Source organism: Aotus nancymaae, unplaced genomic scaffold (assembly GCF_030222135.1).
Source record: "Aotus nancymaae isolate 86718 unplaced genomic scaffold, 86718_ANA_hifiasm-v0.15.2.pri h1tg000063l, whole genome shotgun sequence".
Taxonomy (NCBI): domain Eukaryota; kingdom Metazoa; phylum Chordata; class Mammalia; order Primates; family Aotidae; genus Aotus; species Aotus nancymaae.
In genome coordinates, this window is record NW_026988477.1 from 248777 (window position 1) to 272283 (window position 23507).

Sequence of the window (23507 nt, forward strand, 5' to 3'; positions counted from 1 at the left end):
CATGAAAGTCCACAGATGGGATCAGAAGAGGGAAGGGTGACCTCGAACCAACAGAGAGCGGATGAGGCTGGCAGCCCCGTCAGTCAGGCCCAGCCAGGACAGGCCTCCCTCTGTCAGCCCCCTGCTCTTGTCTGTCTTCAGGTAGCCTTTCTGACCCACGTAGGGTCACAGACCCCAGCCCACACTGGGCATGGCCTATGGGAGGGGACTGTGTATACCCCCAGGAAAGGACACAGCCTGGGCCCCTGCGGGCCCCCTGATGAGGCCTCTCACTCACCCCAAAGTCGAAGCAGTTGAAGGAAGACCGGAAGTAGCTTCTAGGCCCCAGGCCATACATCTTCAGGGACATCTCTGTGAGGAAGAGACCCAGGAAAACAAACTCTGCAAAATCTAGGAGAAGCCGGAGAAGAGGGGGATTAGCTCGAGGCCTCCCCCGCTTTGGCTCCAGTCCACACTGGAGGACACCAGACCTCTGGGCCTTCCCGCGGCTGAGCCTTCCAGGCCTGGCCTATGGTCCCATGCTCTGAAGTCTCAGCCCAGTAAAGGAATGATGGATTGAGGGGGACACGGAGAGGCACCTGTTCCAGTCTGAAAGGTGGTAAGTGTCCAGTGCCTCTGAGACCCAGAGAAGAACAGGCTCAGCAGGAAGCAAGCTCCCGAGATCAGCCCAGGTGTGAGTTCTGGGATCATGAGGGTACCCCTCCCCACCAGAGGAGGGCCTGAGGCTGTGAGGCAAAGGGCCTCATTTACCCCAAGGAGAGGCCTGGCTACAGCCTCCAGCTGGTCCTTCTGCCTCTGGTCTCACCCCGATATCTGACAGATGGTGGGGTTCCTCAACTTCCTTGTCAGGATCTCCCATCCTTCCACTGGGACTTCCCAAACGTCTCTCCCCAGAATGCCCACAGCACTGTGGCTGACTTGTGCTCTGTTCATGTTTGCTGACCTGAGGCTGGACCCCCTCCACTACTGCACTCCGGTTCAGCACAAGGCTGCAAGAGGCCCCGCCCCCTTGCATCTCCAGCGAATCACACAGAGGTTCCTGTGGGCACAGCTGCAGTGGAGGGGGGCTGTCTTGGGCCCAGGAGTCCCTCCAATAGTCCTGCTGACCCTTCTGGGCCTCAGGACTGAAGGAGGCCACACCAGGGCTAGAGGGCTGTGCTGGGAATTCAAGGCAGACAGACCCTGCTCACCCAGCCCAAGCAGGAGGAGGGAGGCAGCACAAGAGAACGGCGTGGCTCCAGTTGGTTGAGGCCACAGGCGGCAGGAGGCCCAGCCAGGCCCAGTCGCTGCCTAGGTGTCAGGGAGAGGCCACTGTCTCTGACTGTCCTCCCAAAGGGCTGGTCAGGGATTGGCTCTTAACTTCTCACAGTGCTGGTCAGACCAAAGGCACCGTGGCTGTGCCAGGGCAGCAGGGGTAGGGAGGCAGCAGAGCCCATATGGAGAACAAGGCACCAGGAGGGCATGAAGGGCAGGCCCCTGAGAGTCCACACCTGGGCAGAGTCCAGCCCAGCCTTCCCAGGGCTTCTGAATCCCCTCACGGTCTCTGTTGGGACACAGGACCTTCAGCAGACACAACTTCTGATAAAGCAGATGCTGGAAGAGGGGGCCACACACTCCTCCCACCCCTGTGCTCCTAAAACCTCCTCCACCACGGGGTGTGCTGCACAGTTCCAGATAGGCTCGGTCAGCGGCAAGTCTGCAGCAGCCCAGACCTGGGTCAAGCAGAAATGACAGCTTTACAGCCCACTCAGGCGCTGTTCAAACAGATAAGAGATTTCAGGGAGGCAACACCCCCACTTTCTATGGCCTAAGGACATGGACAACCAGTTCCTTGGAGTAAGTTACCCACAGCAAGCCTGGCCTCTGACATCACCCAGAAAATCACCAGGCACTCAAGCTAGGCACGGGATGATAACAAGGCCAAGCAGTGTCCCTGGAGAAGCCAAGAAGGCCCTGTGAGAGGCATGGATGCCCAGCAACCCTCAGGCAGGGCTGCTGGGAACCAAAGGATCCACCCTCACCTGAGACCACTGGGTCCTACAGTTCCGACCCGGGCCTGGCTGTGGGGACCACCAGGTGTAAGATATGGCAGGAAAGCTGTGCGCCACGCAGTCCAGCCAGGAGCACCCCAGCAAGCCCAGGGGAATACACGAGCAGCCTGGAAAGGCCCAATACTCCTGGCTACAAGTCCCAGAGCCCCTCTGTGTGGGTCACAAAGCCCCCCGCCTGTGCGTTGGGTTCCCCAAGGAGACTACAGAGCAACACCGTATCCACATGGCCAGAGAGTCCGAGGCTGTGACAGGCCAGGCCCGGAAGGGCCCATCCTGGCCCGTCCTGAGGCTTGTGGAACAGAACTAGTCGGCTCACTCCACAGAAGGGCATGAATGCATCCAGATTCAGCCAATTATACAGAAAAATGAAGTAATCAGGGGGACCTCTCCACTCAGGAATCCAGGGCAGAAGCAGCAGCCATGTGGTGGAAAGAAGCATGGGGCTAAGTTGCCTGTCTGTTGTCTGAAGCCCTCTCGGGAAGGACACCCATCTGCCTGGCCTGGCTCGCCCCTGGCTGTCTCACATATATCCTGCCCTAGGTGTCCAGGACCCTTCAACCAGTCTCACACTATGCTGAGGGACAGGGGTCTAACAGATTCAGCTGCGCTTTCTGGAACCCAGGGGCTGGAGAGGCCACCCTCCAGCTCTGGACACAGCCCAGGCCCCCACAGAGGCCCTAGGGGGCTGATTAGGGCTGTGGGACACTTTGGGCAACACGGGGCTGGGTCCCGTCCCACCCAGGGTGGTCCCAGGTGTGGACCAGGGTACCTAGGCCGACAGCAGAGATGGCTCAGGAGGCACCCGAGGGACAGACGGGGATACGTACACAGCGCCGTGGTGAGCCGCCGCGGCTGGTTGTAATGCACCATGGCCACGCACAGTGTGTTTAGGGCCACCACACACAGCACCACCCAGTAGAAGCTCTGAGCCTTCACCATGCGCCGGATGAAAAACCGGAACATCTTCTCCTTCCTCCGGAAGTATGACGAGCTCTCTGTCTTCCCGCTCTTGAGGCTGGCACGGGCGAAGGGGGATCCTGAGAGGACAGGGGGATTACTGAGGATGTGGGGACCAGTGGACATCTGCCTACCCCACCTGTGGACCCCCACGGACACACCCTTGAGGACACTTGCCCCCAGCCCCAGCTGATCACAGACAATTGTGCCAGTGGCCCCTATGACCTCCACTTCACAGCTGAGGGAACCAAGGCCTTGGTAATCTCCATGGTTACTGGTGCCAGATGGGAGAGCAGCACTGAAGTAGATGGCCTGCGCTCACTGTCTTCTGGTCCCCAGTATCCCTGGCCACCTTCTAGGAGCAGCCCTGATGCCCCCAGGCCACTCTCCATGAGCACCTGAAACTTTTTCCCTTAAAGACATAAATCTAACTGAGTGAGTCCCTCCCTAAATCCCATCTCTTCAGCATAGCCCATGGAGCTCTGCAGCATCTGGCCCTCTCTCTCCCTCATGGACACAGGGGTTGGCACCCATGGGCTGCCTCTTTGGAACACAGCCACGCTCCTCGGTTTATGCGTGGTTCACGGCTGTTCAACATCCACAATACTCACTGTTGGAAACCTTGTCCAGGCTCCAGCCTGACTGCTTCTCGCGCCTACTCACCACCCAACCCAGCAGCCTTCTCCCAAGTGCACGCACACCACTCCTGCTGTGTCCTGGCCCTTCACACAGTATCCCAAGTGTGAAATGCGTCCCTCGGCTGGACTCCTTCCCACACGGCTGTGTGTCTCAGCATTAATGTCACCTGCACAGATTACCTGCTCTGGGCACACTGTTTAGAACAGAGCTCTCGGCTCGCCCTCGACAGCGGCCCCACATCACCCTCTGTCACTGTATTTTCTTGTTGACCTGTTCCATGCCCAACTCCCAGACAAGACTCTAGGCTCCATGAAGACAGGGCCATGTTGTCTTTTTCACCACGGAGCCCTCACACTGAGAGGTTTGATCAGTGCTTAACAACTGAGGGAAGGATTTCTGTGGGTGCAGCAGGGTTCAGGTGTGCACCTGCACAGGAGCTGGCTGTGTGTCTCTGCAGGAGTGCACATCTGCCTGCACAAGGGCTTCTTAGTTTGTACACAGCCTGGACATGTGCGTGCCTGTCAGTGTTCTAAGAGAACAGACAGCTGTGCTCCAGCCTTGGGCGTCTCAGTGGGCTTTGGATATCTGAGCATGGGGTCCCTGTGTGAGGAGGTGGGGAGAGATGCATGCTACATGTACTTTCTGTGTGTTTGTATACACGTGCACATGTATGCACACCCAGGTTCTCAGAGGCACGAAAGAGCACGGGTGGTGTGGACAAGCATGCTTTGTGCATTTTCTGTCTGTACACACGTACATTTGTGTGTACACCCAAGCTCTCAGTGGCACAGGAGAGGGGGCGTATGGGCATGTGTACACATGTACATATGTGTGCACACCCAAGCCCTCAGTGGCACAGGAGAGAGGGGGTGTATGGGCATGTGTACACACGTACATATGTGTGCACACCCAGGCTCTCAGTGGCACAGGAGAGAGGGGGCGTATGGGCATGTGTACACACGTACATATGTGTGTACACCCAAGCTCTCAGTGGCACAGGAGAGAGGGGGCGTATGCGCATGTGTACACATGTACATATGTGTGCACACCCAGGCTCTCAGCGGCACAGGAGAGAGGGGGCGTATGGGCATGTGTACACACGTACATATGTGTGCACACCCAGGCTCTCAGTGGCACAGGAGAGAGGGGGCGTATGCGCATGTGTACACATGTGCATATGTGTGCACACCCAGGCTCTCAGCGGCACAGGAGAGAGGGGGCGTATGGGCATGTGTACACACGTACATATGTGTGTACACCCAAGCTCTCAGTGGCACAGGAGAGAGGGGGCATATGCGCATGTGTACACATGTACATATGTGTGCACACGCAGGCTCTCAGTGGCACAGGAGAGAGGGGGCGTATGCGCATGTGTACACACGTACATATGTGTGTACACCCAAGCTCTCAGTGGCACAGGAGAGAGGGGGCGTATGGGCATGTGTACACACGTACATATGTGTGCACACCCAGGCTCTCAGCGGCACAGGAGAGAGGGGGCGTATGGGCATGTGTACACACGTACATATGTGTGCACACCCAGGCTCTCAGCGGCACAGGAGAGAGGGGGCGTATGCGCATGTGTACACACGTACATATGTGTGCACACCCAGGCTCTCAGCGGCACAGGAGAGAGGGGGCGTATGCGCATGTGTACACACGTACATATGTGTGCACACCCAGGCTCTCAGTGGCACAGGAGAGAGGGGGCGTATGCGCATGTGTACACATGTACATATGTGTGCACATCCAGGCTCTCAGCGGCACAGGAGAGAGGGGGCGTATGGGCATGTGTACACACGTACATATGTGTGTACACCCAAGCTCTCAGCGGCACAGGAGAGAGGGGGCGTATGCGCATGTGTACACATGTACATATGTGTGCACACCCAGGCTCTCAGTGGCACAGGAGAGAGGGGGCGTATGCGCATGTGTACACATGTACATATGTGTGCACACCCAGGCTCTCAGCGGCACAGGAGAGAGGGGGCGTATGGGCATGTGTACACACGTACATATGTGTGTACACCCAAGCTCTCAGTGGCACAGGAGAGAGGGGGCGTATGTGCATGTGTACACATGTACATATGTGTGCACATCCAGGCTCTCAGTGGCACAGGAGAGAGGGGGCATATGCGCATGTGTACACATGTACATATGTGTGCACACCCAGGCTCTCAGCGGCACAGAAGAGAGGGGGCGTATGCGCATGTGTACACATGTACATTTGTGTGCACACCCAGGCTCTCAGTGGCACAGGAGAGAGGGGGCGTATGGGCAGTGTGTTATGTGCACTTTGTGTGTTTGTACACATGTGTACTTGTGCACACCCAGGCTCTCACTGGCATGTGGCCAGCCCTGCTGAAGGCCAGAAATGGCCACTCCCCTCAGAGGCAGCAGTGGAGCAGGAGGGAGGCAGGCGTGCAGTGCAGAGAACGAGGGACAAACACACGGGCAGAGCTGTGCACAGAACAAGCCCACACACTCCGAACCCCCCATGCACCCACACACAGTCACACAGGAACACAGGAGTCACACACACGCACGCTTCACAGCACACATCCAGCCCGACTGTGGTCACTTTTGAAGATCCAATGAGATGCTCACACAGACACACTCCTCAGCACAAACAAGGCCACTCTGGGAAGGAGGGAAAGAGAACACGTGACTCATGTAAACCACTGTGTCTGCACACACACGTGGCCAGGAAGACAAGCAGCAAATTCTCCAAAGGGGACTCTGTGGCCATCCCCGCCAGCCAGGTAAGAACCAATCAGCCCCTGCCATGAGAAGGGCCTCATAGGAATGCTGCCCTTTCACAATGGGCCACGCACGTCTCCCTGTGCCACACAACACACACAGTCAACCGCACACGTCCTCACCCGTCACAGGCACAACCACAGTCACGCCAACATATGTGCACAGAACCACACTCCCCAGACATTGCCCTTAAAGTCCACCAGTTCGTTGCTGTAAACATGCACTCTAGAGAAGCCAGAGGAGCTAGAGCCAGGGGACTGAGCAAGAACTAACAGAGGGACTCCTGCTCGCTGGGGGAGAGCTGGGTGCAGCCCCTCACATCCCAGGTCAGCCACCCCAGCAGCACCCAAGACAGATGTGTTTGGTCACTGGGGAAGGGGCGCAGGTCCCTAAGCACAGCAAGAAGCCACCGTGTGCTCCAGTCCACTCCAGTAAAAGCAGGGAGTCTACAGGAAATGCAGAAGCCTCTGGGATCACAGCTTTGGGGGGCAAAACCAAGAGAGATTGGGCTTCTTTTCAGTTTCTTCATTTTCCAGGTTTCACTTAACTAGCACATATTCTTTATACTGAAAAAGCTTATTTCAAGAAAAAAGATGTTATCTTCAAGCTAGGGAGAAACTTCGTATTACATGAACCCATGAATGATGACACAGTGATGTGCTGGTGAGAACAGGGCCTGACCACATGCAAGTACTTAGATTTCTTTTTCTTGTGCCCTAAGGCAGAGTCTCTGCTAGTCCTGGGTAACACCCATTTGTTCAAAAAACTTATTCCAAAGCCCAGAAAACGCAAAATGACCAAGATCCATCCCTGCCCTCAATAAGCCTCCTAGAGGCCAGTGGGGAGACAGACAAGGAAGCGTGTTTCCTTCCAGCGTGGCTGCCGTGTTCACCACACGGGGTAACAGAAGGGGTGTGAGGCTAAGGCACGAGGTGATGTAGGCCCTGATGGCTGTCACCCTTGGCCCTCGCACACATCACACAGCCTGGAGATTCCTCACCTGAAAACAGTACAGTACCCTGTACCTCACAAGGGGATGTGGGATTCAATGAGACAGCGCAGTGCCGAGCTCAGCAGGGCTCAACCAGCTGACAGGCATCAGGGCAGACAGAGGGTAACACGGGTTACAGGCAAGCCTGGGCTGGGGACATAGCCAGTCCTCAGGCAGAGGGCAGTCAAGGGCACCCGGCAGTGCTGAGAATGTGGAGATTCAGGCACGGCTTTGTCCCCTCCCCCCCAGGCCCCAGGCCCCAGGCCCACCCTGAACCAACAGCAGAGGCCAGTGGGTCCCGAATGCAAGTGAATCCTCAGTGTCTGCCGGGTACCCGGGAGGAAAAGTCAACAGAGGCCCCGGGATCCAAGCATAGCAACAAACAACTCAAAATAAAACAAAACTAAAGGAGAAAAAAGAAGCCTTAGATAAAAAATAAAATTATCTTCTGAAGCCACTCAGCAGATGAAAAAAAGGGGAGTTCAGTCAAGCACAAGCAGCCTCTCCAACGGGAAGGAGAACGCAAGGAGCGAGAGCCTCGAGGAAGAGGGTGTGAGACTGACAGGAGCAGAGCAAGCGACGCCACGTGAAACAGGAGGAGCTCCAGATGCAGAAGAGCAAGGAAAGGAGACAGAATAACGAGACAAACGGAGGGAAGCAGTCCGCGCCGGAGGGGTCCTGAGTCTGCAGTCTGAGGGGCAGACAACAGAAAAGCATCCGATGCCTCATCTGCAACAGGAAACGAGAGAGAGAGAGAAAGAGAGGCCAGACCGCTAAAAGGAAAGCAAACAAACAAAACAACAGCAACAACGAAACACAAAAACCCCATCAGAAGGTCGGTAACCTCGAAGATCAAAAGTACATAAGCCCACAAAGATGAGAAAGAGTCAACACAAAAACGCTTAAAACTCAAAAATCCAGAGTGCCCCTTTTCCTCCAAATGGCCATAACGCCTCTCCAGCAAGGGCTCAGAACTGGGATGAAACTGAGATTGCTGAAAATGGCAGAAGCAGGCTTCAGAAGGCAGGTAATAATGCACTTCACTTTTGAAGCTGAAAGAGCATGTGGTCACCCAATGAAAAAGAAGCTAAGAATCACGATAAAAAAATACAAGGCTGACAGCCAATACAGCCAGTTTAGAGAGGAATATAAGCAACCTCGTAAGAGCTGAAAAACACAGCACAAAACTTCACAATGCAATCACAAGTATTAATAGCAGAATAGATCAGGCAGAGGAAGGACTCTCAGAGCCGGAAGACTATTTCTCTGAAATAAGACAGGCGGTCAGAATAGAGAAAATGCCAAAATAAGTGTCTAGTCTCCTGGCAAATAAAAAGAAGATGGAAAAAAAAGAGAGAGAGAAAAGAAGAAAAAATTAAAAAAATTTCTTTAAATAGAGAAAAAAGAGTGAAAAGAAATGAAGAAAACCCCTGAGAAATATGGGATTATATAAAGAGACTACATCTATGATGGACTGGGATACCTTACAGAGACATGGAGATTGGAACCAAGTTGGAAAATGTACTTCAGGATATCATCCAGGAGAACTTCCCCAGCCTAGCAAGACAGGCCAACATTCAAATTCAGGAAATGCAGAGAATCCCGTAAGATACTCCATGAGAAGATCATCTCAAGACATATAATCATCAGACTCTCCAAGGTTAAAGTGAAAGGAGAAATGTTAAGGGCAGCCAGAGAGAAAGGCAGGGTCACCTGCAAAGGGAACCCAGTCAACAGTGGACCTCTCAGTGGAAACCCTACAAGCTACAAGAGATTGGAGGCTAATATTGAACATTCTTTCTTTCTTTCTTTTTTTTTTTTCCCAAAAGGATGCCATTTATTCAACAGAAGGCACAAAAACTAATTCTCCTTCCTGGAATATGACTTAATTCCTCTGTTTTTCAGCTATTCAGCAATAAAACAATACTGGGACTATTCTTAACACAGAAAAACCACAGCACATGAGCCACCTTTGCAGGGTATCAAAGGATGACTGAAGCCCAGAGCCAAGGACATTCAGCGAGGTCAGGTGCCTGAATACACTAAGGAATGGTTTTGAAAACAAAAGTCAAGAATACTTCAGTATCTTTCTGTTTGAAATAACTAAAAAATAGCCTCAGAGAAAGCTCATATATATATATATATATATATATATATATATATGTACATATATATCTATGTGACCCATCATGATAAATACTGACTTCTATTATTTATACTCAAATAATTTTACATTTTCTTCTAATAATTTCCAATCCAGAATTTCAAATCTGGCCAAACCACGCTTCATAAGCAAAGGAAAAGCAAGATCCTTTTCGGACAAGTAAATGCTGAGGAAATTCGTGACTACCAGACCTGCCCTGCAAGAGCTCCTGATGCAAACACTAAATGTGGAAAGGAAAACCTATTACTGGCCACTGCAAACATGCAGTGAAGTACACAGACCAGTGACACTATGAAGCAACCACATAAAAAGCTTACAAAATAACGGGCTAGCATCATGATGACAGGATCAAATCCACACATAATACTAACTTTAGGCAGGCCACAGTGGGTTACGCCTGTAATCCCGGGACTTTAGGAGGCCAAGACAGGCAGATCATTTGAGGTCTGGAGTTCAACCAGCCTGACCAACATGGTGAAACCTCATCTCTACTAAAAATGCAAGTAAAGTAGCCAGGCGTGGTGTCACATACCTGTAGTCCCAGATACTCGGGAGGCTGAGGCAGGAAATTAGCTTGAACTCAGGAGGCGGAGGTTGCAGTGAGCCAAGATTGCACCACTGCACTCCAGCCTGGGCGACGGAGAGAGACTCTGCCTCAAAAACAATAGGAGGGCATCCAAGATGGCCGATTAGGAGCAGCTCAGGATTGCAGCTCCCAGCGAAAGCGTGGAGGGTGAGTGGACGCCGCATTTCCACATGGATTTTTATTGCCCACAGACCAGGAGATTCCCAGGCGGAGGAGCCCCACGGGTCGCCAGCGTGGCTGGTTTGGCCCCCACGGCTGTTTTGGCTGGCACGGCTGTTTTCCCGGCGCCCCGGCACAGCGGTTCTCTGTACAAAATACACAGTTCCGGGCGCCATTTTAGCTGGCGATTGGTGCTCCTGGGAGACAGAGTCACCCATTCATCTGATTAAAAAGGGGACTGAAACAGGGAGCCAGGCCAGGAGATTGCCGGGCAAAAAATCGCCACAAATCTCAGCGCAGCTGTTTCAGCCAGGGCGGTGGGTCGCCACACGGGAAATCACACAGATCCCGGCGCCTTTTCAACAGGCGACTGGAACACCTGGGAGACAGTGACCATTCAACTAAGGAAAAAAAAGGGCTCTGAGGCAGGGAGCCAGGTGATCGGGCTCAGCTGGTCCCACTCCCACAAAAAAACTGCAATCAGAAACGCTCTGGATTGAGAGTTTCACAGCAAGCACAGCTGAACCTGGGACGGTCCGGCTCTGTGGGGGAGGGGCGTCCGCCATTACCGAGGCAGTCCACCACTACAGAGGTAGTTTGCCACTGCTGAGGCAGCCCGCCATTACAGCGAGAGTCCGCCATTATAGAGGTGGGCCGCCATTGCCGAGGCAGTTCTAACTACACCCGTATAAACAGGACTGCAGGGAAATTCACACGGCAGCTGGGCAGAGCCCACAACAGCTCAGCAAAGCCTCTGCAGGCAGACAGTGACTAGGCTGCCTCCTCACTGGGCAGGGCAGCCCTGAAAAAAGCCAGCAGCACAACAGAAACTCATAAATAAAGCCCTAACTCCCCAGGACAGAGCACCTGGGAAAAATAAAAATTAAAAAAAAGGGGGTTATGAGTTCTGCTGCAGCAGATTTAAACGTACCTGCCCAGCAGCTCTGAATGAACAACAGAGCTCACAGTTCAGCACCTGAGCTCCTATAAAGGACAGACTGTCTCCTCAAGCAGCTCTCTGACCCCCGTATAGCCAAAGAGTCACCTCTTAAAGGAGAGCTCAGACTGACATCTGGCAGGGAACCTTCTGGGACAAAGATAGCAGCAGAAGAAACTCTGCAGCCACTGCTGGTGAGCCCCAGGCAAGCAGGGCCTGGAGTGGACCTCAGCAGTCCTACAGCAGAGGGGCCTGACTGGTAGAAGGAAAACTAAGAAACTGAAAGAAATAACTTCATCATCAACAAATGGGATGTCCACTCAGAGACCCAATCTGAAAGTCAACAACTACAAAGATGACAGGTGGATAAATCCACAAAGATGGGAAGAAACCAGCACAAAAAGGATGAAAACACCTGAAACCAGAACGCCTCTCCTCCTACAAGGGATCACAACTCCTCACCAGCAAGGGAACAAGGCTGGATGGAGAATGAGTGTGATGAACTGACAGAATCAGGCTTCAGAAGGTGGGTAATAAGAAACTTCTGTGAGCTAAAAGAACATGTTCTAACCCAATGCAAAGAAACTAAGAACCTTGAAAAAAGATTTGACGAAATGCTAACGAGAATAAACAACTTAGAGAGGAATATAAGTGAATTGATGGAGCTGAAAAACAACATGAGAACTTCATGAAGCATGCACAAGTTTCAACAGCCGAACTGACCAAGCAGAAGAAAGGATATCAGAGGTCGAAGATCAACTCAATGAAATAAAACAAGAAGGCAAGATTAGAGAAAAAAGGGTAAAAAGGAATGAACAAAGTCTCCAAGAAATATGGCACTATGTGAAAAGACCTAATTTACGTTTGATAGGTGAACCTGAATGTGACGAAGAGAACAAATCCAAGCTGGAAAATACTCTTCAGGATATTATCCAGGAAAACTTCCATAACCTAGCAAGGCAGGCCCATATTCAAGTCCAGGAAATACACAGAACACCACAAAGATATTCCTCAAGAAGAGAACCCAAGACACATAATCGTCAGATTCACCAGGGTTGAAATGAAGGAGAAAATGCTAAGGGCAGCCAGAGAGAAAGGTCAGGTTACCCACAAAGGGAAGCCCATCAGACTCACAACAGATCTCTCAGCAGAAACCCTACAAGCCAGAAGAGAGTGGGGGCTAATATTCAATATCGTGAAAGAAAAGAACTTTCAACCCAGAATTTCATATCCAGCCAAACTAAGCTTCATAAGTGAAGGAGAAATAAAATCCTTTGCGAACAAGCAAGTACTCAGAGATTTCATCACCACCAGGCCTGCTTTACAAGAGCTCCTGAAAGAGGCACTAAACATAGAAAAGAAAAACTGGTACCAGCCACTCCAAAAACATACGAAATGGTAAAGAGCATCAACACAATGAAGAAACTGCATCAACTAACGGTCAAACAGCCAGCTAGCATCAAAATGGCAGGATCAAATTCACACATAACAATATTAACCCTAAATGTAAATGGGCTAAATGCCCCAATCAAAAGACATAGACTGGCAAATTGGATAAAAAGCCAAAACCCATCGGTGTGCTGTATCCAGGAAACCCATCTCACATGCAAGGATACACAAAGGCTCAAAATAAAGGGATGGAGGAAGATTTACCAAGCAAATGGAGAGCAAAAAAAAGCAGGAGTTGCAATTCTCATCTCTGATAAAATAGACTTTAAACCAACAAAAATCAAAAGAGACAAAGAAGGACATTACATAATGGTAAAAGGATCAATGCAACAAGAAGAGCTAACGATCCTAAATATATATGCACCTAATACAGGAGCACCCAGATACATAAGGCAAGTTCTTAATGACTTACAAAGAGACCTAGACTCCCATACAATAATACTGGGAGACTTTAACACACCATTGTCAATATTAGACAGATCAACGAGACAGAAAATTAACAAGGATTTCCAGGACTTGAACTCAGACGTGGACCAAGCAAACCTAATAGACATTTACAGAACTCTCCACCCCAAATCCACAGAATATACATTCTTCTCAGCACCACATTGCACCTACTCTAAAATTGACCACATAATTGGAAGTAAATCACTCCTCAGCAAATGCAAAAGAACGGAAATCATAACAAACAGTCTCTCAGACCACAGCGCAATCAAGTTAGAACTCAGAATTCAGAAACTAACTCAGAACCACACAGCTTCATGGAAACTGAACAACTGGCTCTTGAATGTTGACTGGATAAACAATAAAAAGAAGGCAGAAATAAAGATGTTCTTTGAAACCAATGAGAACGAAGACACAACATACCAGAATCTCTGGGACACGTTGAAATCAGTCTCTAGAGGAAAATAAATAGCAATAAATGCCCACATGAAAAGCAAGGAGAGATGTAAAATCGACAGCCTATCATCAAAATTGAAAGAGCTAGAGGAGTAAGATCAAAAAAACCCAAAACCTAGCAAAAGACAAGAAATAACTAAGATCAGAGCAGAACTGAAGGAGATAGAGACACAGAAAACCCTTCAAAAAAATCAATAAATCCAGGAGCTGGTTTTTCGAAAAGATCAACAAAATAGACCACTAGCTGATTAATAAAAAAGAAAAGAGAATAATCAAATAGATGCAATAAAAAACAATAAATGGGATATCACCACAGATTCCACATAAATACAAACCATCATCAGAGATTATTACAAACAACTCAATGCACATAAACTAGCAAACCTGGAGGAAATGGATAAATTCCTGGACACTTGCATCCTCCCAAGCCTAAACCAGGAAGAAGTCGAAACCCTGAATAGACCAATAACAAGGGCAGAAGTTAAAGCAGCAATTAAGAGCCTACCAACCAAAAGAGCCCAGGTCCAGATGGGTTCACAGCCGAATTCTACCAGACATACAAAGAGGAACTGGTACCATTCCTTCTGAAACTATTCCAAACAATACAAAAAGAGGGAATCCTTCCCAAATCATTTTATGAAACCAACATCATCCCGATACCAAAACCCGGCAGAGACTCAGCAAAAAAAGAAAACTTCAGGCCAATATCCATGAAGAACATAGATGTAAAAATCTTCAATAAAATACTGGCAAACTGATTGCAACATCACACCAAAAAGCTTATCCACCATGATCAAGTAGGATTCATCCCGGGGATGCAAGGCTGGTTCAACATAAGCAAGGCTATAAACGTAATTCACCACATAAACAGAACCAAAGACAAAAACCATATGATTATCTCAATTGATGCAGAGAAGGCCTTTGACAAAATTCAACAGCACTTTATGCTAAAAATCCTCAATAAACTAGGTATAGACGGAACGTATCTCAAAATAATTAAAGCTATTTACGACAAACCAACAGCCAATATCATACTGAATGGGCAAAAACTGGAAGCATTCCCTTTGAAATCTGGCACTAGACAAAGATGCCCTCTCTCACCACTCCTATTCAATATAGTACTGGAAGTTCTAGCCCGAGCAATCAGGCAAGAAAAAGAAATGAAGGGTATTCAAATAGGAAAGGAGGAAGTCAAACTGTCTCTATTTGCAGACGACATGATTGTATATCTAGAAGACCCCATCATCTCAGCCCAAAATCTCCTGAAACTGATAAGAAACTTCAGCAAAGTCTCAGGATACAAAATCAATGTGCAAAAATCACTAGCATTCCTATACACCAATGACAGACTTAAAGAGAACCAAATCAAGAACGAACTGCCATTCACAATTGCTACAAAGAGAATAAAATACCTAGGAATACAACTAACAAGGAACGTAAAGGACCTCTTCAAGGAGAACTACAAACCACTGCTCAACGAAATAAGAGAGGACACAAACAGATGGAGAAACATCCATGTTCATGGTTAGGAAGAATCAATATCGTGAAAATGGCCACACTGCCCAAAGTAATTTACAGATTCAACGCTATCCCCAACAAGCTACCAATGACCTTCTTCACAGAACTGGAAAAAACCACCTTAAACTTCATATGGAACCAAAAGAGAGCCCACATAGCCAAATCAATTCTAAGCAAAAAGAACAAAGCGGGAGGCATCATACTACTGGACTTCAAACTATACTACAAGGCTACAGTAATCAAAACAGCATGGTACTGGTACCGAAACAGAGATATAGACCAATGGAACAGAACATAGGCCTCGGAGGCAACACAACACATCTACAACCATCAGATCTTTGACAAACCTGACAAAAACAAGCAATGGGGAAAGGATTCCCTGTTTAATAAATGGTGTTGGGAAAACTGGCTAGCCATGTGCAGAAAGCAGAAACTGAACCCATTCCTGACATCTTACATTAAATTAACTCCAGATGGATTAAAGACTTAAACATAAGACCTGACACCATAAAAATCCTAGAAGAAAATCTAGGCAAAACCATTCAGGTCATAGGCGTAGGCAAGGACTTCATGACAAAAACACCAAAAGCATTGGCAACAAAAGCCAAAATAGACAAATGGGACCTAATCAAACTCCACAGCTTCTGCACGGCAAAAGAAACAGTAATTAGAGTGAATCGGCAACCAACAGAATGGGAAAAAATTTTTGCAATCTACCCATCTGACAAAGGGCTGATACCCAGAATCTACAAAGACTAAAACAGATTTACAAGAAAAAAACAAACAATCCCATACAAAAGTGGGCAAAGGACATGAACAGACACTTTACAAAAGAAGACACACATGAGGACAACAAACATATGAAAAAATGCTCATCATCACTGGTCATTAGAGAAATGCAAATCAAAACTACATTGAGATACCATCTCACGCCAGTTAGAAAGGTGATCATTAAAAAAATTGGGAGACAACAGATGCTGGGGAGGACGTGGAGAAACAGGAACACTTTTACACTGTTGGTGGGAGTGTAAATTAGTTCAGCCATTGTGGAAGACAGTGTGGCGATTCCTCAAGGACCTAGAAATAGAAATTCCATTTGACCCAGCAATCCCATTACTGGGTATACATCCAAAGGATTATAAACCGTTCTACTATAAGGACACATGCACACGAATGTTCACTGCAGCACTGTTTATAATAGCAAAGACCTAGAACCAACCCAAAGGCTCATCAATGATAGACTGGACAGGGAAAATGTGGCACATATACACCATGGAATACTATGCAGCCATCAAAAATGATGAGTTCGTGTCCTTTGTAGGGACATGGATGAACCTGGAAACCATCATTCTCAGCAAACTGACACAAGAACAGAAAATCAAACACCGCATGTTCTCACTCATAGGCGGGTGTTGAATAATGAGAACACATGGACACAGGGAGGGAAGCATCACACACTGTGGTCTGTCAGGGGGAAACAGGGGAGGGATAGCGGGGGGGTGGGGAGTTGGGGAGAGATAGCATGGGGAGAAATGCTAGATACAGGTGATAGGGAGGAAGGCAGCAAATCACACTGCCATGTTTGTACCTATGCAACAATCTTGTATGTTCTTCACATGTACCCCAAAACCTAAAATGCAATAAAAAGAATAATAATAAAAGAAATTCACTCAAAACCACACAACCACATGCAAACTGAGCAACCTGCTCCTGAATGACTCTTGGGTAATAATACAATTAATGCAGATATCAAAAAGTTCTTTGAAACTAATGAGAACAAAGATATATCAGAATCTCTGGGACACAGCTAAAGCTGTGTGAAGAGGGAAATTTATAGCACTAAATGCCCACACCAAAAAGTTAGAAAGATCTCAAGTTAACAACCTAACGTCACAACTAAAAGAATAAGAGAACCGAGAGCAAACAAACCCCAAAGCTAGCAGAAGACAAGAAATAACCAAGATCAGAGCTGAACTGAAGGAAATACAGACATGAAAAACCCATCAAAAAAATCAATGAAAATAGGAGCTGGTTTTTTGAAAAACAAAAATAGATAGACCACCAGCTAGACTAACAAAAAAAAGAAGAGAAAAGATTCAAATAAACACAATCAGAAATGATAAAGGGAATATCACTACTGACCCCACAGAAACACAGACAACCATCAGAGAATACTATAAACACCTCTATGCACATAAGCTAGAAAATCTAGAAGAAATGAATAAATTCCTGAACACATACACCCTCCTAAGATTGAACCAGGAATAAACTGAATCCCTGAAAAGACCAATAATGAGGTCTAAAATTGAGGCAGTAATAAATAATCTACCAAGCAAAAAAAGCCCAGGACCAGATGGACTCACAGCTGATTCTCCCAGAGGTACAAAGACAAGCTGGTACCAATTCTACTGAAACTATTCTAAACAAATGAAACGGAAGGACTCCTCCCTAACTCATTCTACGAGACCAGCATCACCTTCATACCAAAACCTGGCAGATAAAACAAAAAAAGAAAATGTCAAGCCAATATCCTCGATGAACACTGATGCAAAAATCCTCAACAAAATACTCGCAAACCAAATCCAGCAGCACATCAAAAAGCTTATCCACCACAATCAAGTAGGCTTCATCCCTGGGATGCAAGTTTGGTTCAACATAAACAAATCAATAAACGTGATTCATCACATAAACAGATCTAAAGACAAAAACCACATGATTATCTCAATAGATGCGAAAAAGACCTTTGATAAAATTCAACATCCCTTCATGTTAAAAACTCTCAATAAACTAGATATTAAAGGAACATACCTCAAAATAATAAGAGCCATATATGACAAAGACATAGACAATATCATACTGAATGGGCAAAAGCTGGATGCATTCCCATTGAGAACCTGCACAAGACAAGGATGTCTCTCACCACTCCTATCTAACATAGTATTAGAAGTTCTGGCCAGGACAATCTGGCAAGGGAAATAAATAAAGGGTATTTAAATAGGAAGAGAAGAAGTCAAACTATCTTTGTTTGCAGATGCCATCATCTCAGCCCAAAACCTTCTCAAGCTGATAAGCAACTTCAGCAAAGGCTCAAGATATAAAATCAATGTGCAAAAATCACTAGCATTCTTATGTACCAACAACAGGCTAGCCAAGAGCCAAATAAATCATGAATGAACTGCCATTCGCAACTGCCACAAAAAATGTAAAAATAAAATACCTAGGACTCAAGCTAGGATACATTCCTTATTATTAAGTAGGATCCCTTATTTAATAAATGGTTCTGGGAGAACAAATAACCCTATTAAAAAGTGGGCAAAGGACATGAATAGATACTTCTCAAAAAAAAGACATAAATGTGGCCAAGAAATGTATGAAAAAAAGCTCAACATTGCTGATCATTAGAAAACTGCAAATCAAAACCACAATGAGGTATCATCTCACACCAGTCAGAATGGCTATTTTTAGGCCAGGCGCAGTGGCTCATGCCTGTAATCCCAGCACTTTGGGAGGCCTAGGCAGGTGCATTATGAGGTCAGGAGTTCGAGACCAGCTTAGCCAACGTGGTGAAACACCATGTCTACTGAAAATACAAAACACAGCTGGGCATGGTGGTGCACACCTGTAATCCTAGCTACTCAGGAGACTGAGACAGGAGAATTGCTTTAACCCAGGAGGCAGAGGTTACAGTGAGTTGAGATCATGCCACTGCACTCCAGCCTGGGCAACAGACCAAGACTCTTGTCTCAGGAAAAAAAAAAAAAAAAAAAAAACGGATGCTGGAGAGGTTGTGGAGAAAAAGGAACACTTTTACATGGTTGGTGGGACTGTAAATTAGTTCAACCATTATGGAAGATAGTGTGGCAATTCCTCAAAGACCTAGAGGCAGAAATACCATTTGACCCAGCAATCACATTAGTGGGTATATACCCAAAGGAATGTAAATCATTCTATTATAAAGATACATAGTTCATACATGTTCATTGCAGCACTATTCACAGTAGCAAAGACATGGAATCAACCTAAATGCCCATCAATGACAGACTGGATAAAGACAATGTGGTCACACACACACACTATGGAATACTATGCAGCCATAAAAGGAATGAGATCATGTCCTCTGCAGGGACACAGAGGAAGCTGAAGGCCATTATCCTTAGCAATCCAACACAGGAATAAAAAAACAAATACCACATGTTCTCACTTTTAAGTGAGGAGAACACATGAACACGTGGCGGGGGAACAACACGCACGGGGGCCTGTGGGAGGGTGGAGGGTGGAGGGAGAGCATCAGGAAGAACAGCTAACGGATGCTGGCTTAATACCTATGTGACGTGACGATCTGTGCAGCAACCCACCACGGCACACATTTACCTACGTAACAAAGCTGTACGGCCTGCACATGTACTCCTGAACTTAATCATGTTGACTTAATGAGGAAAACAAAGAAAAAAATACAGGACGTCCACTTGTTAATGTGAATAAAACACGTCTGTCATGAACTTAGAATCTGAAAACTTATAAATGGAGAGATTTACAGACCACATTTCCCAATTATTATCTGATACAATTAGAAATAATAAAAGATACCAAAATATCTAACTACTTATAAATTAAAAAGCACACTCCTAGTAAACCTTTGACTCAAGAGGAAAGTAACGAAACTATTATCTAGAAACCAGTAAAAAGGAAGACATCACAGCAAAGCTTTATGTAGATAGAGCTTTTGTTACTAAAGAAAATGCCTTTCCTATTAAAGAAGAAAAAGAAAAGAACATTATTTATTTTAAGGAATTAGAAAAATAATACAGTAAACAAAAATAATGCAGAAAAATAAACTTAATAAAGACAAAATTAAAAAGAAAAAATCTAAAATCTGTTATTATCTGGTTAAAGTGATCTGTAATATATCTATTAACCCCATATGATCCCATCTAAGAAAAAAGAGAAGGGAAAGATAGACATGCTAGGAGTTAGAGGGGTCTAAGTCTCAGAGCCTTCAATGTCCTCTGTAACAGCAACACTGTTGTATGTCCCAGCCTGGACACCAGGCCCCAACCCGCGCAGTGCCTCAGTGACACCCCCACAGGGTCTGCTGCACACGTCCTGAACGCTGCATGTCTGAACCAAACGTGGGCGTCAGAGCCAACCGAGGCCACGTATCCTGTGGTCCTGTCCTCTTGCTGCTCAGGACAAAGCCCTGCGGAGCTGGCCTTGATGTCTCTCTTTCCCCAGCCATGCCCAATGGGTCGGCAAATCCTGCCAGCTTGACTCCAGAACACAGCTGGAATTCAACCACTTCCCGTCCCCTTTGCCGCCACCTCCGACCGCAGCCACTGTCCGTTGCACTTTCACGGCAACCTCCCAACCGCACCTGCCCTTTCACCAGGTCCGTTTCTCCTCAGCTCAGCAGCCTGAGGGATCCAGAGAGACCCTCCTACCACGGAAGCCAGATGGTGCTGCCCCTCTGCAAACCAGCAGGGCTGCCTGGGGGCCTTGCTGGAATGGAGTCTGTCTGACCCTCAGGTTTCCTCGACTGCTCCGCACAGCCCACGGCACCTCACTCCAGCCACGCTGGCCTCCGAGAGGTTCCCCACAGCTGCGTGCCAAGCCCATTCCTGTCTCAGCGTCCCGGCACTCATGTTCTGGAGTGTCCTTTCCCCAGGCGGCCCTCAGGCCGACCTCCCCACTTCCCTGTGTCCCTCAGGCCGACCTCCCCCCTCCCCTGTGTCCCTCAGGCCGACCTCCCCCCTCCCCTGTGTCCCTCAGGCCGACCTCCCCCCTTCCCTGTGTCCCTCAGGCCGACCTCCCCCCTCCCTGTGTCCCTCAGGCCGACCTCCCCCCTCCCCGGTGTCCCTCAGGCCGACCTTCCCCCTCCCCGGTGTCCCTCAGGCCGACCTTCCCCCTCCCCTGTGTCCCTCAGGCCAACCTCTCCCTCCCTGTGTCCCTCAGGCCGACCTCCCCCCTCCCCTGTGTCCCTCAGGCCGACCTCACCCCTCCCCTGTGTCCCTCAGGCCGACCTCCCCCCTTCCCTGTGTCCCTCAGGCCGACCTCCCCCCTCCCTGTGTCCCTCAGGCCGACCTCCCCCCTCCCCGGTGTCCCTCAGGCCGACCTTCCCCCTCCCCGGTGTCCCTCAGGCCGACCTTCCCCCTCCCCTGTGTCCCTCAGGCCAACCTTCCCCCTCCCTGTGTCCCTCAGGCCGACCTCTCCCTCCCTGTGTCCCTCAGGCCGACCTCCCCCCTTCCCTGTGTCCCTCAGGCCGACCTCCCCCCTCCCTGTGTCCCTCAGGCCGACCTCCCCCCTTCCCTGTGTCCCTCAGGCCGACCTCCCCCCTCCCCTGTGTCCCTCAGGCCGACCTCCCCCCTCCCCTGTGTCCCTCAGGCCGACCTCCCCCCTCCCCTGTGTCCCTCAGGCCGACCTCCCCCCTCCCCTGTGTCCCTCAGGCCGACCTCCCCCCTCCCCTGTGTCCCTCAGGCCGACCTCCCCCCTCCCTGTGTCCCTCAGGCCGACCTCCCCCCTCCCCGGTGTCCCTCAGGCCGACCTTCCCCCTCCCCGGTGTCCCTCAGGCCGACCTTCCCCCTCCCCTGTGTCCCTCAGGCCGACCTTCCCCCTCCCTGTGTCCCTCAGGCCGACCTCTCCCTCCCTGTGTCCCTCAGGCCGACCTCCCCCCTTCCCTGTGTCCCTCAGGCCGACCTCCCCCCTCCCTGTGTCCCTCAGGCCGACCTCCCCCCTTCCCTGTGTCCCTCAGGCCGACCTCCCCCCTCCCCTGTGTCCCTCAGGCCGACCTCCCCCCTCCCCTGTGTCCCTCAGGCCGACCTCCCCCCTCCCCGGTGTCCCTCAGGCCGACCTTCCCTCTCTCCTGTGTCCCTCAGGCCAACCTTCCCCCTCCCTGTGTCCCTCAGGCCGACCTCTCCCTCCCTGTGTCCCTCAGGCCGACCTCCCCCCTTCCCTGTGTCCCTCAGGCCGACCTCCCCCCTCCCTGTGTCCCTCAGGCCGACCTCCCCCCTTCCTGTGTCCCTCAAGCCGACCTCCCCCCTCCCCTGTGTCCCTCAGGCCGACCTCCCCCCTTCCCTGTGTCCCTCAGGCCGACCTCCCCCCTCCCTGTGTCCCTCAGGCCGACCTCCCCCCTTCCTGTGTCCCTCAGGCCGACCTCCCCCCTCCCCTGTGTCCCTCAGGCCGACCTCCCCCCTCCCCTGTGTCCCTCAGGCCGACCTCCCCCCTCCCTGTGTCCCTCAGGCCGACCTCCCCCCTCCCCGGTGTCCCTCAGGCCGACCTCCCCCCTCCCCTGTGTCCCTCAGGCCGACCTCCCCCCTTCCCTGTGTCCCTCAGGCCGACCTCCCCCCTCCCGGTGTCCCTCAGGCCGACCTCCCCCCTCCCCGGTGTCCCTCAGGCCGACCTTCCCCCTCCCCGGTGTCCCTCAGGCCGACCTTCCCCCTCCCCGGTGTCCCTCAGGCCGACCTCTCCCTCCCTGTGTCCCTCAGGCCGACCTCCCCCCTTCCCTGTGTCCCTCAGGCCGACCTCCCCCCTCCCTGTGTCCCTCAGGCCGACCTCCCCCCTCCCCTGTGTCCCTCAGGCCGACCTCCCCCCTCCCCTGTGTCCCTCAGGCCGACCTCCCCCCTCCCCTGTGTCCCTCAGGCCGACCTCCCCCCTCCCCTGTGTCCCTCAGGCCGACCTCCCCCCTCCCCTGTGTCCCTCAGGCCGACCTCCCCCCTCCCCTGTGTCCCTCAGGCCGACCTCCCCCCTTCCCTGTGTCCCTCAGGCCGACCTCCCCCCTCCCTGTGTCCCTCAGGCCGACCTCCCCCCTCCCCGGTGTCCCTCAGGCCGACCTTCCCCCTCCCCGGTGTCCCTCAGGCCGACCTTCCCCCTCCCCTGTGTCCCTCAGGCCGACCTTCCCCCTCCCCTGTGTCCCTCAGGCCGACCTTCCCCCTCCCCTGTGTCCCTCAGGCCGACCTTCCCCCTCCCTGTGTCCCTCAGGCCGACCTCTCCCTCCCTGTGTCCCTCAGGCCGACCTCCCCCCTTCCCTGTGTCCCTCAGGCCGACCTCCCCCCTCCCTGTGTCCCTCAGGCCGACCTCCCCCCTTCCCTGTGTCCCTCAGGCCGACCTCCCCCCTCCCCTGTGTCCCTCAGGCCGACCTCCCCCCTCCCCTGTGTCCCTCAGGCCGACCTCCCCCCTCCCCGGTGTCCCTCAGGCCGACCTTCCCCCTCCCCTGTGTCCCTCAGGCCAACCTTCCCCCTCCCTGTGTCCCTCAGGCCGACCTCTCCCTCCCTGTGTCCCTCAGGCCGACCTCCCCCCTTCCCTGTGTCCCTCAGGCCGACCTCCCCCCTCCCTGTGTCCCTCAGGCCGACCTCCCCCCTTCCTGTGTCCCTCAGGCCGACCTCCCCCCTCCCCTGTGTCCCTCA

General features: G+C 50.6%; 1 protein-coding gene across 3 annotated transcripts in view; it reads right to left on the bottom strand.

The window, feature by feature from the left end:
* CACNA1B (calcium voltage-gated channel subunit alpha1 B) overlaps positions 1 to 23507 on the bottom strand; it is a 251939-nt gene that overhangs the window by 159593 nt on the left and 68839 nt on the right. For all 3 annotated transcript variants that reach the window (XR_010338694.1, XM_064366034.1, XM_064366033.1), the window contains exons 11-12: positions 2879 to 3088; positions 278 to 390 (exon numbers count right to left, since the gene is read on the bottom strand). Coding sequence is in view for 2 of the 3 variants with exons in the window: in XM_064366034.1 (XP_064222104.1) it covers positions 278 to 390; positions 2879 to 3088 (323 nt within the window). In the remaining variant the exon portion in view is untranslated. The remainder of the gene's footprint in view (positions 1 to 277; positions 391 to 2878; positions 3089 to 23507) is intronic.